This window comes from Scyliorhinus torazame, chromosome 22 (assembly GCF_047496885.1).
Source record: "Scyliorhinus torazame isolate Kashiwa2021f chromosome 22, sScyTor2.1, whole genome shotgun sequence".
Classification (NCBI taxonomy): domain Eukaryota; kingdom Metazoa; phylum Chordata; class Chondrichthyes; order Carcharhiniformes; family Scyliorhinidae; genus Scyliorhinus; species Scyliorhinus torazame.
Window position 1 is genome coordinate 108,114,748 of NC_092728.1, and position 18,105 is coordinate 108,132,852.

The 18,105-nt window shown below is 49.0% G+C and overlaps 1 protein-coding gene across 1 annotated transcript in view; it reads left to right on the forward strand.

Moving 5' to 3' along the window:
- The window catches only part of LOC140398872 (protein transport protein Sec16A-like), an 85,395-nt gene that overhangs the window by 20,780 nt on the left and 46,510 nt on the right, over positions 1-18,105 (forward strand). The window contains exons 4-7 of the mRNA XM_072487815.1: positions 762-895; positions 12,962-13,059; positions 15,043-15,178; positions 16,150-16,342. Coding sequence (XP_072343916.1) covers positions 762-895; positions 12,962-13,059; positions 15,043-15,178; positions 16,150-16,342 — 561 coding nt within the window. The remainder of the gene's footprint in view (positions 1-761; positions 896-12,961; positions 13,060-15,042; positions 15,179-16,149; positions 16,343-18,105) is intronic.

Consider the following 18,105-nt stretch of genomic DNA (forward strand, 5'->3'; position numbering starts at 1 on the left):
TCGCTCTTGTACTTTATACCTTTATTCATAAAGCCCAGGGTACTGTTTGCTTTATTAACCATTCTCCCCACTGTCAGTGATTTACGCATAAGGAAAGAAAACTGGTCAAGGGGGGGAATCCTTTGCAGGTTGTGTTGTTTGAATCAGATTGGGCAACCAGAGGAAATAAGAGGCCCTCCATTTACACAGTGCTTTTTGTGACCTCCGGACTTGCAAAAGCGCATTACAGCCAGTGAAGTCGTTTTTGAAGTATAGTCACATGTTTTGTAGGAAACACAGCAGCCAATTTGCACACAGCAAGATCCCACACACAGCAATGTGATGATAACCACATCATTTGTTTTAGTGATGGTGATTAATTAATGCATAACCACAGAACCAGTTGAAGCTGGTATTATTTTGTTGCTGGTGCACGGGCAGCACGGTAGCACAAGTAGATAGCACTGTGGCTTCACAGCACCAGGGTCCCAGGTTCGATTCCCGGCTTGGGTCACTGTCTGTGCGGAGTCTGAACGTTCTCCCCGTGTCTGCGTGGGTTTCCTCCGGGTGCTCCGGTTTCCTCGCACAGTCCAAAAATGTGCAGGGTAGGTGGATTGGCCATGATGAATTGCCCTTAGTGACCAAAAAGGTTAGGAGGGGTTATTGGGTTACGGGGATAGGGTGGAAGTGAGGGCTTAAGTGGGTCGGTGCAGACTCGATGGGCCGAATGGCCTCCGTCTGCACTCTGTTATCCAGTTGTTAACGAATGCCTGTTTCTTCAGGATGACCCCTACCGCCGTTATGGTCGATATGGCAGGTATGACGCCAGTAATGTGAGTTACAAGGAACCTGAGAGAGAGAAGACCAGTCGACCCAGCTCGCGAGCGAGTCAATCCTCCAACAGACCGTCTTCCAGGTATGGTACTCTAGAAAGGGGAAGGTTTTAGTAATCTTTATTAGTGTCACAAGTAGGCTTACATTAACACTGCCACAAAATTACTGTAAGAAAACCCCTAGTCACCACATTCTGGCGCCTGTTCGGGTACACAGAGGGGGAATTCAGAATGTCTAATTCACCTAACAGCACGTCTTTCGGGACTTGTGGGAGGAAACCAGAGCTCCCGGAGGAAACCCACGCAGACACAGGGAGAACGTGCAGACTCTGCACAAACAGTGACCCAAGCCGGGAATCGAACCTGGGACCCTGATCAAAGAACACAAAAAGTACAGCACAGGAACAGGCCGTTCGGCCCTCCAAGCCCGTGCCGACCATGCTGCCCGTCTAAACTAAAATCTTCTGCACTTCTGGGTCCGTAGCCCTCTATTAACATCCTATTCATGTATTTGTCAAGATGTCCCTTAAATGTCACTATCGTCCCTGCTTCCACCACCTCCTCCGAAAGCGAGTTCCAGGCACCCACTACTCTCTGTAAAAAAAAAAAACCTATGCCCCCAAGTAATTGACCCCTCTACCCTGGGAAAAAGCCTCTGACTATCCACTCTGTCTATGCCCCTCTTAATTTTGTAGACCTCTATCAGGTCGCCCCTCAACCTCCGTCGTTCCAGTGAGAACAAACAGAGTTTATTCAACTTCTCTTCATAACTAATGCCCTCCATTCCAGGTAAATCTCTTCTGCACCCTCTCTAAAGCCTCCACATCCTTCTGGTAGTGTGGTGACCAGAATTGAACACTATACTCCCAAGTGTGGTCTAACTAAGGTTCTGTACAGCTGCAACATGACTTGCCAATTCTTATACTCAATGCCCCGGCCAATGAAGGCAAGCATGCCGTATGCCTTCTTGACTACCTTCTCCACCTGTGTTGACCCTTTCAGTGACCTGTGGACTGTACACCTAGATCTCTTTGACTTTCAATACTCTTGAGGGTTCTACCATTCACTGTATATTCCCGACCTGCATTAGACCTTCCAAAATGCATTACCTCACATTTGTCCGGATTAAACTCCATCTGCCGTCTCTCCGCCCAAGTCTCCAAACAATCTAAATCCTGCTGTATCCTCTGACAGTCCTCATCGCTATCCGCAATTCCACCAACCTTTGTGTCGTTTGCAAACTTACTAATCAGACCAGTTACAATTTCCTCCAAATCATTTATTTATACAACGAACAGCAATGGTACCAGCACTGATCCCTGAGGAACAGCACTCGTCAGAGCTCTCCAATCAGAAAAGCACCCTTCCATTGCTACTCTCTGCCTTCTATGGCCAAGCCAGTTCTGTATCCATCTTGCCAGCTCACCCCTGATCCCGTGTGACTTCACCTTTTGTACCAGTCTGCTATGAGGGACCTTGTCAAAGGCCTTACTGAAGTCCATATAGACAACATCCACTGCCCTACCTGCATCAATCATCTTTGTGACCTCCTCGAAAAACTCTTATCAAGTTAGTGAGTCACGACCTCCCCTTCACAAAACCATGCTGCCTCTCACTAATACGTCCATTTGCTTCCAAATGGGAGTAGATCCTGTCTCGAAGAATTCTCTCCAGTAATTTCCCTACCACTGATGTAAGGCTCGCCGGCCTGTAGTTCCCTGGAACTACAGGCGCTGTGAAGCAACAGCGCTAGCCCCTGTTGCTGGGCAGCATAGTGGTTAGCACTGTTGCTTCACAGCTCCAGGGTCCCAGGTTCGATTCCTGGCTGGGTGACTGCCTGTGCGGAGTCTGCACTTCTCCCTGTGTCTGCGTGGGTTTCCTCCGGTTTCCTCCCACAGTCCAAAGATGTGCGGGTTAGGTGGATTGGACATGCTAAATTTCCTTTTGTGTCCAAAACATTTGGGTTTTGGGGGTAAGTGGGGGTTACGGGGATAGGGTAGATACGTATGCTTCAGTAGGGTGCTCTTTGTAAGGGCCGGTGCAGATTCAATGGGCCGAATGCCCTCCTGCACTGTAAATTCTATGATTCACTGTGCTACCGTGCTACCCAAGTCTTGATTCTCACATTTGAACAGATCTTTCAGTTGGAAATGGATCAAAAGCTGCGTTAAAACTTGAATTTCATTCTGTGTCTGGGGTACGGATTCCACAGAGGAAGATTTCTGCCCGTTGTTCAGATTTGAGACCTGACAGTCAGACAGGGTGTTGAACCATTGAAAGCTTCACAAATTAGCACACTGTTGCTCTTGCCCAATTCCCACGCACTCTGACATCACCGTCCAAATCTGTAACCTATACCTCGAGAAGGACCAGGGCAGCTGACACCATGGGAACACCCACTTGTCGAGAATGAAGTTTTAAAAAATATATACACCACGAGTCCTGAAGAGAAATCAGGGTCCTGGGCTCTTGTCGTTACTGATCTCCCCACCTTCCCTTTCCACATTCTCCAAAGCTTTGATGGGGAGCTCTCCCACAAACATTGCTGTCTCCTGGGTGAGTGCGAGCAGTACTGGCCCGGGGTGGAAGCTGTTAAACCACTTGCCTGTTGCTGCTCAGTGGCACAACCTGATGTGGTTTCATAAACCTCACATTTGTTTAATGTTGTTCTTTTTTTTAAAAATAATATTTTATTGAAAATTTTTGGTCAACCAACACAGTACATTGTGCATCTTTTACACAACATTGTAACAATACAGATAATAATGACCTTTTTAAATTTAAACAAAAACAACAACAAATAAATAAATATTAAATAACAAAAAAAATAAAATAAAAGCTAGCCCTAATTGGCAACTGCCTTGTCTCAGCCCCCCCCCCCCCCCCCCCCCAAGTCCTGGGCCGCTGCTGCTGCCTTCTTTGTTCTCCCCTATCTATCTTTCCGCAAGATATTCGACGAACGGTTGCCACCGCCTAGTAAACCCTTGAGCCGACCCTCTTAGGACGAACTTAATCCGCTCCAACTTTATGAACCCCGCCATAACATTTATCCAGGTCTCCACCCCCGGGGGCTTGGCTTCTTTCCACATTAGCAATATTCTGCGCCGGGCTACTAGGGACGCAAAGGCCAAAACATCGGCCTCTTTCGCCTCCTGCACTCCCGGCTCTTGTGCAACCCCAAATATAGCCAACCCCCAGCTTGGTTCGACCCGGACTCCTACTACTTTCGAAAGCACCTTTGTCACCCCCATCCAAAACCCCTGTAGTGCCGGGCATGACCAAAACATATGGGTATGATTCGCTGGGCTTCTCGAGCACCTCGCACACCTATCCTCCACCCCAAAAAATTTACTGAGCCGTGTTCCAGTCATATGTGCCCTGTGTAATACCTTGAACTGAATCAGGCTTAGCCTGGCGCACGAGGACGACGAGTTTACCCTGTTTAGGGCATCTGCCCACATCCCCTCCTCAATCTCCTCCCCTAGCTCTTCTTCCCATTTCCCTTTTAGTTCGTCCATCATAGTCTCCCCTTCGTCTCTCATTTCCCTATATATATCCGACACCTTACCGTCCCCCACCCATTTCTTTGAGATGACTCTGTCCTGCACCTCTTGTGTCGGGAGCTGCGGGAATTCCCTCACCTGTTGCCTCGCAAAAGCCCTCAATTGCATGTACCTGAATGCATTCCCTTGGGGCAACCCATATTTCTCGGTCAGCGCTCCCAGACTCGCAAACTTCCCATCCACAAATAGATCTTTCAATTGCGTTATACCTGCTCTTTGCCACATTCCATATCCCCCATCCATTCCCCCCGGGGCAAACCTATGGTTGTTTCTTATCGGGGACCCCCCCAGTGCTCCGGTCTTTCCCCTATGTCGTCTCCACTGTCCCCAAATCTTCAGTGTAGCTACCACCACCGGACTCGTGGTATAGTTCCTTGGTGAGAACGGCAATGGGGCTGTCACCATAGCCTGCAGGCTGGTCCCCCTACAGGACGCCCTCTCTAATCTCTTCCACGCCGCTCCTTCCTCCTCTCCCATCCACTTACTCACCATTGAAATATTAGCGGCCCAATAATACTCACTTAGGCTCGGTAGTGCCAGCCCCCCCCCCCCTATCCCTACTACGCTGTAAGAATCCCTTCCTCACTCTCGGAGTCTTCCCGGCCCAAACAAAACCCATGATACTCTTTTCTATCCTTTTGAAAAAAGCCTTCGTGATCACCACCGGGAGACACTGAAACACAAAGAGGAATCTCGGGAGGACCACCATCTTAATCGCCTGCACCCTCCCTGCCATTGACAATGCTACCATATCCCATCTCTTGAAATCTTCCTCCATCTGTTCCACCAACCGCGTCAAATTTAGCCTGTGCAATGTGCCCCAATTCTTAGCTATCTGGATCCCCAGGTAACGAAAGTCTCTTGTTACCTTCCTCAACGGTAGGTCTTCTATTTCCCTACTCTGCTCCCCTGGATGCACCACAAACAGCTCACTCTTCCCCATGTTCAATTTATACCCTGAAAAATCCCCAAACTCCCCAAGTATCCGCATTATTTCTGGCATCCCCTCCGCTGGATCCGCCACATATAGTAGCAGATCATCCGCATATAAAGATGTCCGGTGTTCTTCTCCTCCCCTAAGTATTCGCCTCCATCCCTTGGAACCTCTCAGCGCTATCGCCAGGGGCTCAATCGCCAGTGCAAACAGTAATGGGGACAGAGGACATCCCTGCCTTGTCCCTCTATGGAGCCGAAAATATGCCGATCCCCGTCCATTCGTGACCACACTCGCCACTGGGGCCCTATACAACAGCTGCACCCATCTAACATACCCCTCTCCGAACTCAAATCTCCTCAACACCTCCCACAGATAATCCCACTCCACTCTATCAAATGCTTTCTCGGCATCCATCGCCACTACTATCTCCGTTTCCCCCTCTGGTGGGGCCATCATCATTACCCCTAACAACCTCCGTATGTTCGTGTTCAGCTGTCTCCCCTTCACAAACCCAGTTTGGTCCTCATGAACCACCCCCGGGACCCATTCCTCTATTCTCATTGCCATTACCTTGGCCAAGACCTTGGCATCTACATTGAGGAGGGAGATTGGTCTGTAGGACCCGCATTGTAGCGGATCCTTTTCCTTCTTTAAAAGAAGCGATATCGTTGCTTCTGACATAGTCGGGGGCAGTTGTCCCCTTTCCTTTGCCTCGTTAAAGGTCCTCGTCAGTAGCGGGGCGAGCAAGTCCAAATATTTTCTGTAAAATTCAACTGGGAATCCGTCCGGTCCCGGAGCCTTTCCCGTCTGCATGTTCCTAATTCCTTTCACCACTTCTTCTACCGTGATCTGTGCTCCCAATCCCATCCTTTCCTGCTCTTCCACCTTGGGAATTTCCAGCCGATCCAAAAACTCCATCATTCTCTCCCTCCCATCCGGGGGTTGAGCTTCATACAATTTTTTATAAAATGTCTTAAACACTTCATTCACTCTCTCCGCTCCCCGCTCCGTCTCTCCATCTTCGTCTCTCACCCCCCCTATTTCCCTCGCTGCTCCCCTTTTCCTCAATTGGTGTGCCAGCAATCTGCTCGCCTTCTCTCCATATTCATACTGTACACCCTGCGCCTTCCTCCATTGTGCCTCTGCAGTGCCTGTGGTCAGCAAGTTAAATTCCACATGCAGCCTTTGCCTTTCCCTATACAGTCCCTCCTCCGGTGCTTCCGCATACTGTCTGTCCACCCTCAAAGGTTCTTGCAACAACCGCTCCCGTTCCTTACTCTCCTGCTTCCCTTTATGTGTCCTTATTGATATCAGCTCCCCCCTAACCACCGCCTCCCAGACCACTCCCACCTGAACCTCCCCATTGTCATTGAGTTCCAAGTACTTTTCAATGCATCCCCTCACCCTTAAGCACACACCCTCATCCACCATTAGTCCCATGTCCATTCTCCAGGGTGGACGCCCTCTTGTTTCCTCCCCTATCTCCAAGTCTACCCAGTGTGGGGCATGATCCGAAATGGCTATAGCCGTATATTCCGTTCCCCTCACCCTCGGGATCAATGCCCTACCCAACACAAAAAAGTCTATGCGTGAATAGACTTTATGGACATAGGAGAAAAACGAGAACTCCTTACTCCTAGGTCTACTGAATCTCCACGGGTCCACCCCTCCCATCTGCTCCATAAAATCCTTAAGCACCTTGGCTGCTGCCGGCCTCCTACCAGTCCTGGACTTCGACCTATCCAGCCTTGGTTCCAACACCGTGTTAAAGTCTCCCCCCATTATCAGCTTTCCGGTCTCTAGGTCTGGGATGCGTCCTAGCATTCGCCTCATAAAATTGGCATCGTCCCAATTCGGGGCATACACGTTTACCAACACCACCATCTCTCCCTGTAATTTGCCACTCACCATCACGTATCTGCCCCCGTTATCCGCCACTATAGTCTTTGCCTCGAACATTACCCGCTTCCCCACTAATATAGCCACCCCCCTGTTTTTCGCATCCAGCCCCGAATGGAACACCTGCCCTACCCATCCTTTGCGCAACCTAACCTGATCTATCAGTTTCAGGTGCGTTTCCTGTAACATGACCACATCTGCTTTAAGTTTCTTAAGGTGTGCGAGTACTCGTGCCCTCTTTATCGGCCCGTTAAGCCCCCTCACGTTCCACGTGATCAGCCGAGCTGGGGGGCTTCCCACCCCCCCCCCCCCTTGCCGGTTAGCCATCATCTTTTTCCAGCTTCTCGCCCAGTTCCCACGCAGCTGTATTTCTCCCAGACGGTGCCCCCCCGCCCACCCCCCCCCCCCCCCCCACCCCCCCCACCCCCCCCCCCCCCCCCCCCCCCCCGGCTAGCGTAATTACTCCCCCCATGTTGCTCCCAGAAGTCAGCAAACTCTGGCTGACCTCGGCTTCCCCCCGTGATCACGGCTCGCCCCGTGCGGCGCCCCCTCCTTCCTGCTTCTCTATTCCCGCCATAATTATCATAGCGCGGGAACCAAGCCCGCGCCTCTCCCTCGGCCCCGCCTCCCATGGCCAACGCCCCATCTCCTCTCCCTCCCCACCTCCCCCCATCACCACCTGTGGGAGAAAGAAAAGTTACCATACCGCAGGATTAATCATACAATCCCTCTTCGCCCCCCCCCCCCCACTCGTCCCACCACTTTGTCCAAACGTTCATTTTCGTAGTCCAATCATTCCAATTTTTCTTCTACAATAAAAGTCCACGCTTCATCCGCCGTCTCAAAGTAGTGGTGCCTCCCTTGATATGTGACCCACAGTCTTGCCGGTTGCAGCATTCCAAACTTTATCTTTTTTTTGTGAAGTACCGCTTTGGCCCGATTAAAGCTCGCCCTCCTTCTCGCCACCTCCGCACTCCAATCTTGATAGACGCGGATCACCGCGTTCTCCCATTTACTACACCGAGTTTTCTTCGCCCATCTAAGGACCATTTCTCTATCCTTAAAACGGAGAAATCTCACCACTATGGCTCTGGGAGCTTCTCCTGCTCTCGATCCTCGCACCATAACTCGGTATGCTCCCTCCACCTCCAACGGACCCGTCGGGGCCTCCACTCCCATTAACGAGTGCAGCATCGTGCTCACATATGCCCCGACGTCCGCCCCCTCCACACCTTCAGGAAGGCCAAGAATCCTCAAGTTGTTCCTCCTTGCGTTATTTTCCAGTGCCTCCAACCTCTCCACAGATCGTTTCTGGTGTGCTTCCTGTATCTCCGACTTCACCACCAGGCCCTGTATATCGTTTTCATTCTCTGCTGCTTTCGCCTTCACGACCCGAAGCTCCTGCTCCTGGGTCTTTTGTTCCTCTTTCAGCCCTTCAATAGCCTGTAATATCGGGGCCAACAACTCTTTCTTCATTTCCTTTTTTATCTCCTCCACGCAGCGTTTCAAAAACTCTTGTTGTTCAGGGGCCCCATATGAAACTGCCACCTTCCGACGCCATCTTGGTTTCTGCTTGCCTTCCTTGCCGTTGTTCCAAAGGATCCGCTGCAATCCGGCCACTTTCCTCTCCTTTTTCCATCCGTGTCCAGGGGGAACACCCTTCTGGTTTACCGCACGGTGTTTTCAGCCGTTAAAATTGCCGTTGGGGCTCCTATCAAGAGCCCAAAAGTCCGTTTCACAGGGAGCTGCCAAAACGTGCGACTCAGCTGGTCATCGCCGCACCCGGAAGTCCCTTTAATGTTGTTCTTAACCAACCACTGGCTCCTGGTAGGCTGGTGGGTGAGGTTGGGGGGTGAGGTTGCTTTATGAGGTTGGGGGGGGGGGGGGGGGTGAGATGTTGGGGGGGGGGGGTGAGATGTTGGGGGGGGGTGAGATGTTTGGGGGGGGGGGGTGAGATGTTGGGGGGGGGTGAGGTGTTGGGGGGGGGTGAGGTTGGGGGGGGTGAGGCTGGGGGGGGGTGAGGTTTGGGGAGGGGTGAGGTTTGGGGGGGGTGAGGTTGCTTGATTAGGTTGGGGGGTGCGAGGGGGGGTGCGAGCTTGGGGGGGGGGGAAGGGGAGGTGCGAGCTTGGAGGGGGTGAGGCTGGGGGGGGGGGGTGCGAGCTTGGAGGGGGTGAGGCTGGGGAATAGTGTAGGTGTGTTTTTTTTCTCTCTGCTCTGTGTTTGGTTATCATTTTCCTTCAAGCCCTGTGATTGAAATGGTACAGCAGCAGCTTGGAAATTAATACTTTCATCCCAAATATCTCCCCCTCATTAACTTCTGGCCAGGTTGCTAGTGAACTGTCCGCTCCCTAAGCTGTATCCTGGTATTCTCTGACTGTTTGGGGGATCCGAGGGGCGCATCCTAGACACACTCCCCAGGGTAGTGAGTGGGAAGCCTGGCTGATTTGATCATTTTCGCCCTGCCATTGACAAGAAGTGAACTCTGGCAATCTTGTCTGACCTGGCTAAGCCCCTCTTTTACTCTACCCCTCCCTCAACCTCTCTGTCATGATCCAACACACTCTCTCATGCGTGCACGTGTCCACATTCTCTTAGATTCCTCATTCAGCCTAATTAGTTTTGTTAACCAAAATACTTTCTATTCCGATCCCGGACCAGACCCCAATAGTGTCTGGGATATGGGTCAGAAACCCCAATGTGTTGGTTTAATTTTGTAAGACTGTGGGGAAAGGATTCCTCGCTCCAGCAGTGATTTCACACACCAATAGGGATATGGTAAATTAAAACAAACTTTATTACTAACACAGTGTTAAAATATATTTAACATCACACAAGGAAAGTAGCTGACAATGACCCCTTAAACAATGCTAATCAATACAGTGACACAGTAACCCTTAACTGCTATCTTTACTCCCACTCAAAAAAACAATCATATCGGGTCCCAATCCACTTTTAAATACAGTTAACATTCCCAGGGGGGCATGGTGGAGCAGTGGCTAGTTAACATACCCAGGTGTACTTGATGTGCCGAGATGCACTTAAAAAAAAAATTTTGAGTACCTAATTCATTTTTTCCAATTAAGGGGCAATTTAGCATGGCCAATCTACCTAATCTGCACATCTTTGGGTTGTGGGGGCGAAACACACACAGACACGGGGAGAATGTGCCGAGATGCACTTTGAGACTATTGTGAGAGATGGACCTGAATCCTGTCAGAACAATGCAGGATTGCTAGCTGAAGTCTTCAGAAACTCTTCACCATTTGGCTTTCATTCCCCAACTGAACTAAACTGTTTCTCTGCAAAGTGCCTGGTATTCTAGCTCCTCCCATTAACTACATCATCTCCTCCCATTAACTACATCATCTTACCCAGCTGAAACACAACGTATCTGATTAACTCCACAGGGAATGTTTTAATCCATAACACAAATCCATTAGCCCAAGCTTTTATGATGCTTTAATTGCACCTCTGGCTCTAAAAGGTCTAGCGGTCTTTCAAGCCAGAATTTTAAAAACGTGACTGCAGCAGTCACACACACTAACCCAGGCCGTTAACCCTTACTGCACCAAATACATCTACAATATATCAGAAATTCCTACATTCATCACAATACCTTTGCTTTAAATATGTCTCCACTATCTCTGGGCAGCCTGTTCCATTCATTCCACTCGTGTGTGACGTAGATGGGTCTAAACCAGGGTTTTTCAAAGTGAGGGTTGCGGAGCTACGTATTGCGATGTTTGTATGTCTGGCCTCGGCACCGGTTCCCTGTCATAGGATCATGCTGACCTCCTGCTCAGGCCTCAAGAATAATTTAAGATAAAGTTTTAGTTGAAGAATTTTGTGTTGCAAATACCTCCCTAGCTTTCCCCATGGTCGAGAAGGAATTTTAAAAATACATTTGGAGTCCCCAATTATTTTTTTTCCAATTAAGGGGCAATTTAGCGTGGCCAATCCACCTACCCTGCACATCTTTTTGGGTTTGGGGGTGGGACCCACGCAAACACTGGGAGTAGGGAAGCATCGTAGCATAGTGGTTAGCACAATTGCTTCACAGCTCCAGGGTCCCAGGTTCGATTCCTGGCTGGGTCACTGTCTGTGCGGAGTCTGCACGTTCTCCCCGTGTGTGCGTGGGTTTCCTCCGGGTGCTCCGGTTTCCTCCCACAATCCAAAGATGTGCAGGTTAGGTGGATTGGCTATGCTGAATTGCCCTTAGTGTCCAAAAAGGTTAAGTGGGGTTTGCTGGGTTACGGGGTTAGGGTAGATACGTGGGCTTGAGTAGGGTGCTCTTTGTAAGGGCCGGTGCAGACTCGATGGGCTGAATGGCCTCCTTCTGCACTGTAAATTCTATGACTCTATGAATGTGCAAACTCCACACACAGGTGGTGACCTGGATCCAGGACCGAACCTGGGTCCCCGGCGCCGTGAGGCAGCAGTGCTAGTCACTGTGACGCCCTTTTGAGCAGGAATTTTAACTGCTGTGTTTTCATGCAGCCGACAACTTGATTTGAGAAGTAATTGTGACAGGGTCTTGGGTTTGATGCCAGTCACAAGTCCACCTCCCATTCTGTCGCGGTGATCCCGTGGCACTGCTGAAGATGAGCAACGGGATTATCAACCTGAGCACTGGCTGATGTTTATCCGGGGCAGCTTGGATAGGATATATATTTATAAATTTAAAAACATTTTGAGTCCCCTATTCTTTTTTTTCCCAATTAAGGGGCAATTTAACGTGGCCAATCCACCTACCCTGCACATCTTTGGGTTGTGGGGGTGAGACCCACGCAGACATGGAGTGTATAGGATATTTTAATCATGCTCAGCATTTACTGGGAACTGGGCTGTTCGTGGAATTCAAATTAAGGACCAGAGATTGTCATTAGTGAATAATGGTCCTAACAAATGGATGATGCCTCGTTTCTGTTCCCTCCAGATTTAGTTTTTCTTTATGAAAAGTGGGTGGAAGAATTAAGGCAAATGTACAGACTGGGTGAGAATGTGAAAACCTGTTCAGGCCAGGATTAGGAAGATTACAATGTAGAAACAGAAATAAACTATTCTTCCTCATGTCTGCTCTGCCATTTAATGAGATCGTGACTGGTCTGTATTTTAACTCATTTACTCATCTTTGTTTTATAATCCTTAAAACACTTACTACACAAAAGCTGTCACTTCCAGTTGGGAAATTTCCTGTTAACCCCCCAGCTTTAACAGTTGTTTGTGGGAGGGTGGGGGGTTCAATATTTTCCCCCACCCCACTATCACGAGACAGGGAGTCGGGAACCTCGGCTGGGTGACCAGGCTGAAAGAAACAGGGACAGTAATAAAAGAAAGAACAGTAAAATGCAGAACCGGTCGACGGGGTAATCAAGGCGAGAGGCAACAGAACAAAGAGAAGTTAGGATGATTAAAAATGGCTAAAAGACAAGTCTAAAGGCTCTAATGCACAAAGCACTTGAAATAATTGAGTCCTGAAGGTCGGTCGGTGTGGGTCCCGAAGGTCCGCCAGTTGGGAAAAGGGGGTCCTGGGAAAGAAAAAGTTTGAATAACATTGATCTAAACTGTTCTCCATTAATTGAATGTAGCTTTACATCCCCCTCTGTTTGTTAATCTGTGCAGTGGGTAGGTGTCTCTGTGCCCTGCAGGGGTGGGTGGTGTCATTCTTGATACCAATCTTCAACATGAAGGTCCTCAGTTGCTGTCATTTTAAGTTTTCACTCCTACTTTCTGTTTGGTGATCTCCTCAGGCAGGGGTGTGCTGAAGACCCGTATAGTGGAAGAGGAGGGCGAGAGGGCTATGCTAGTTACTATCCGGATTATTACAACGGCCAGTATCAGTACAGAGGTAAGAGTCACTTTCCCATCATCTGGAGAACTGGCGCTCTCACACTCGGGAATGGTCAGTTAAGTAAAAGTGGTCGGTGGATTAGGGAGTGTTAACTCCATGCAAAGTTATTACTGTGGCCCCATTACTCTGCAATCTTTAACATCTACTTGAGGCACTAGACAGAACCTTGGTCTTATATCTCCGAGAAGACCAGCCTCTCAGGATTGCGCAGGAATGTCGGTCTAGTTAGAGGCTCGTGAAGAAATCGGAAATGAGGATTGGACTCTGCCTCAGGGAATAGTGGCACATTCCTCACGCGGGTGAGATTGAAGAAGTGGCGAACGTGTTGTGTGTAATGGCGTGTTCCTGTTGTGACTGTGGCCGGAGTTGTGATTGTTAGGGTGTGCGGTGCACGGCGGTGATTATTTTTCTGGACTGATGCAGGGAACGCCAGTTCTAATTCCACCATGGGAATTTGAGTTACAGAATCATAGTCAGTGTACAGCACACAAAGAGGCCATTCGGCCCAGGCTGTAAAAACAAATCCCCCGGCCTAATCCCACTTTCCAATGTTTAGTCCATAGCCCTGCAGAGGACAGCATTTCAAGTTATAAATAAACATCTGGGATCGATTGAAAGTGTCCACGAGGCTGCCAGATTTCCCTCCGAGCCCAGCTGGATCCCGAATGGTTTTTAGGGAAGGTAGTGTTGACTTTATCTGGGCTGGGCCTATGTGTGATTCCAGACCCGCATCAATGTTGTTGATTCTTCCGGCCCTCGGCCGAGGCAATAACCGCTGGACAATGAAAGCCAAGTTTGCCAGTGACCCTTGAATCCTGAGAAGGAATATATAAACTAGACGAGACCATTCGAACCAGAGTAAATCACCAATATTAACGGGGTGTCCTTGCTGGGGCTGGTCTGCTCGTGCGTGCCATCCTGAGTTGGTGATTTTCTCCCAAACCTCAATTTGTACGTGGGAGTGACCGCTAGCTACAGTGTGATAACCGGAGCTGGTGCATTGACTTTACCCCTTAACTTTTATCAAATCATGACTGCATTTGTTCAATAATAGGGCATGGGTTTTGTAACTAATATATTTAATAATTTAATATTTAATATTTAATATTTAAGTTGTACTGTACCAGTTAGATCAGATACGGAATGTAAAACTTTGTGGAGGCTTAGGGATCATAAAATGTTCCAGCACAGAAATATGTCATTAAGCTCATCAGTCTGATATCCATCCGTATTGTTTCTCATAAACCACTCATTCCAGCCCCATGCTCCTGCTCACTCTCTACCCTTTATTGCCCCATCCTGTCTACTCCCAATTTCCCCATCACCTTCATTATTCCTCTCAGTCTAATCCCACTCTACCGTTCGCTCCCCCCACCCTCTAATATTTGAAGCAGCTTAACCGTGCTCCCTGCTTTCTCCCATTTGCCAATTGGTCAGGTGGCAGAGCCTCTTTGCAAGACTGCCCACCATATTCCAGGTCATCAATCAATAATCTGCCTCTCTTACAGTTGCTGACTATTGTGTTACCAGTTTCTATACCATACTAGCTGATCCTCCATGATACTCACTCATAACTGAGTGCGATTGTACAACTGCCACGGCGAAGCTGTGTTTGTCCTGATTTGTACTGCTTTCTCCCTGTCCCATCCCCAAGCTGCTGTATGTCCCTCTTGCGTGGATAAGCATTGTTCTAAGACCAGGGGAGTTCTCCCCAGTGTGTTCGTCAATATTTATCCCTTATCGAATATCACTCAATAAAGATCCCATTGTTTGTGGGATCGGTGTGTGCAATTTGGCTACCATGTTTGCGTAATCACAACGGTGACAAAACTTCAAAATCAATTCATTGGCCTTGAAGAGTGTTAGGATGTCTTAAGGTTGTAAATGGTGCTATAGAAATGCAGCCCCTTTTGTCCCTTTCCCTTCTTCATACTACTTGCTGTGTTTCACAGTGATTGCTGTGTTATGCTTTGTTGCTAGATGCAGCTCAATGGGAAAGGTATGACCCAGCTGCCTATGATCCTCGCTACAGGGACTACAGGGATTATGACGTGCCGTACTGGTACTACGGAGCTTACCAAGCACGGGATCTTTACCGGGAGGTCTACACAGACAGGTGAGTAGCAGACATTGTTGTCCAGCTTCTCTGCCACAGTTAGACGTAGTTTAGTAGAGCAGAGATGCTAATAGTAATAATAATCTTTATTAGTGTCACAAGTCGGTTTACATTAACGCTGCAATGAAGTTACTGTGAAAAACCCCGAGTCGCCACATTCTGACCGAAGCTAGCCAACACGGCTGGAGCCGGATGACTAGACACTTTCCCTCCTGGGAGGGTGGGGGGAAATGTCAAAAAGGGGAGCATGTCCGTAAAATCCCTCTTCACTCAGCTCCGGCGATTGAAGCCAATCCATCACATTGACCTTGCACGTGTGAACTTTCATATAATGTGACCTCTGACCCAGCTAGGACCGATCTAGCTTCTGTCTACTAATTCAACAGAGATCACTAACGTTTCTAGTCTGAGAGGCTTTGGACAGGGGAGTGGAGGAGGTGGGTGAGGGCAACGAGTTGGGGGGTGGGGGGTGGCGAGCGTGTGGGGGGGGGGGGGGGGGTGGCGAGCGTGTGGGGGGGGGAGAGGTGGCGAGCGTGTGGGGGGGGAGAGGTGGGGTTGGGGAGGAGGGTGGCAGGTGATGGATGCAGGTGGGTGAGTGGTGTGGGGGTGGGGAGGAAGGTGGCAGGTGGGCGAGGTGCCACGTGGTGGGATGGGAAGGAGGGTGGCACCTGGGTGGGGAGGAGGGTGGCAGAGTGGGGGTGGGGAGGAGGGTGGTGTGGGGAGGAGGGTGAGCGGTGTGGGGGTGGGGAGGAGGGTGGCGGGGTGGGGAGGAGGGTGGCAGGGTGGGGGTGGGGAGGAGAGTGGCAGGGTGGGGGTGGGGAGGAGGGTGGGTGTGGGGAGGAGGGTGAGCGGTGTGGGGGTGGGAGGAGGGTGGCAGGTGGGCGGTGTGGGGTGATGGGTGAGGGCGCGCAGAGATTTCCTTCAAGGCTTCATTAAAAAATACATTAACCTGATTGTCCTGTGTTGAAAAGGCGGAATGGGTTGGAGGATCTCTGGCAGTATGACCCTCGATATGACGTGAGCTTCGATGAAGGTAGCCGGCAGGACCCGTACACTGACGAATTTGATGGGCACAGCACACAGAGTGAGCAGTCTGTTCACAGTGCGCTGAGCTCACACAGCGTGAGGAGCAGGCGGAGCAGCTTTGGATCCCGGTCTCAGCAGGTGAGGAGTGGCGGGATGCTCAAACATTTTGTTTAATTTCTGTGCCCAATGAGATGTCAAATGAAGTAAGGGATCAAGTGAGGGTTAGCAATGAGGCATTGACCGCAGAGGAGGGTGTAAAATAGAACATGAAGTGATTGAGAGAATCTTTATAAAAGGAAAGCAAAGAGGAGCTATGCAATGAAATTACTCGGAACGTAAAACAAATAGAAAAATGATTTACAAGTGCATCAATAAAAAAGGATTCCCTGTGAGGGGAATGGGACCATTCAGGGACAGACACGAATATATACCACAGGTCACAATAGAGAGATGGCAGAAATAGGATATTATTTTGCTTTGGCATTTACCAGAGAGAACCGGTAGACATGACATCGAGTGATGAGATATACACTGAGATAAAGCACTTAAAATCAAAAAGGGATGCATTGAATAAACTAATCAAGCTCCGGATAAAGGTCCACCTGGATTACATCCACATATTTTTAAATAACTCAAGGAAAGTGATAGCAGAGGCATCACTGCATATTTTTAATAATTCATTACAATAATAATCTTTATTGTCACAAGTAGGCTTACATTAACACTGCAATGAAGTTAGTGTGAAAAGCCCTTAGTCGCCACACTCCGGCGCCTGTTCAGGTACACCGAGAGAGAATTCAGAATGCCCAATTCACCTAACAGCACGTCTTTCGGGACTTTGTGGGAGGAAACTGGAGCACCCGGAGGAAACCCACGCAGACACGGGGGGAACGTGCAGATTTCGCACAGATGGTGGCCCAAGCCGGGAATCGAACTAGGGGCTGTGAAGTGACAGTGCTAACCACTGTGCTACCAAAAAGGTGTAATTCCAGAAGATTGACAGATAGCGAATGCAATTCTTGTACTTAAGGGAGACAGACTATGCCCAGGGAATTATAGACCAATCAGTTTAAAATTGGTGGTAGGACAAATAATGGAATTCCTACTAAAGGAGAGAATATAAGATTGGCTAGGAAAGAGAAATATATTGATGAATAGTCAGCATGGATTTCAAAAGGGAAAACCTTGCTTGAGCAACCTTATTGAATATTCTGAGGAGGTAACAAAGAGAGTAGACAGTGGTATTGTAGTAGATGTAATTTATCTGGATTTTCAAAAAGGCCATTGATAAGGTGTCCCACAATAGGCTAATGAATGAGGTCGGAGAATGTGTGAATCTGGGCAGAATGGATTGCTAGCTGGCTTCAAGACAGAAGGCAGAGAGTGAGAGTGAAGGGTAGTTATTCAGAGTGGCAAGGAGATGGGACGTGGTGTCCCACAAGGATATCGGTGTAGCACCACTGCGTTCACAATTTGCATCAAAGATTTGGACTATTAGAATCAAAAATATAATTTCACAATTTGGAGCTGATGCCAAATTTGGGGGTGATGGTGGTGTGGGTATGTGACAGTCACTACTGATGAGAACTGCAAAGGGAGGACAGTTATAAACTTGCAAAATGGGCAAATAATTGACACATGAGGTTCAACACAGGTCGAGAAACCAAGTTATCCAGAAGTACAGTTGCACCAAGTCATTGAAGATTGCAACGCAGGTTAGTGTGTTCATTTATAACATAGAACGAACCGAGCACTGGGCTTTATTTCTACTGGGATAAAATTGAAAAGTTGTGTTAAATCTGTGCAAAACCTTGACCAGGCCACAATGCGCGCCGTTCCGGTTACCATGGGATAAAAAGGATATAGAAGTAGTGGGAAAGTTGCCGAGATTTAAACGATGA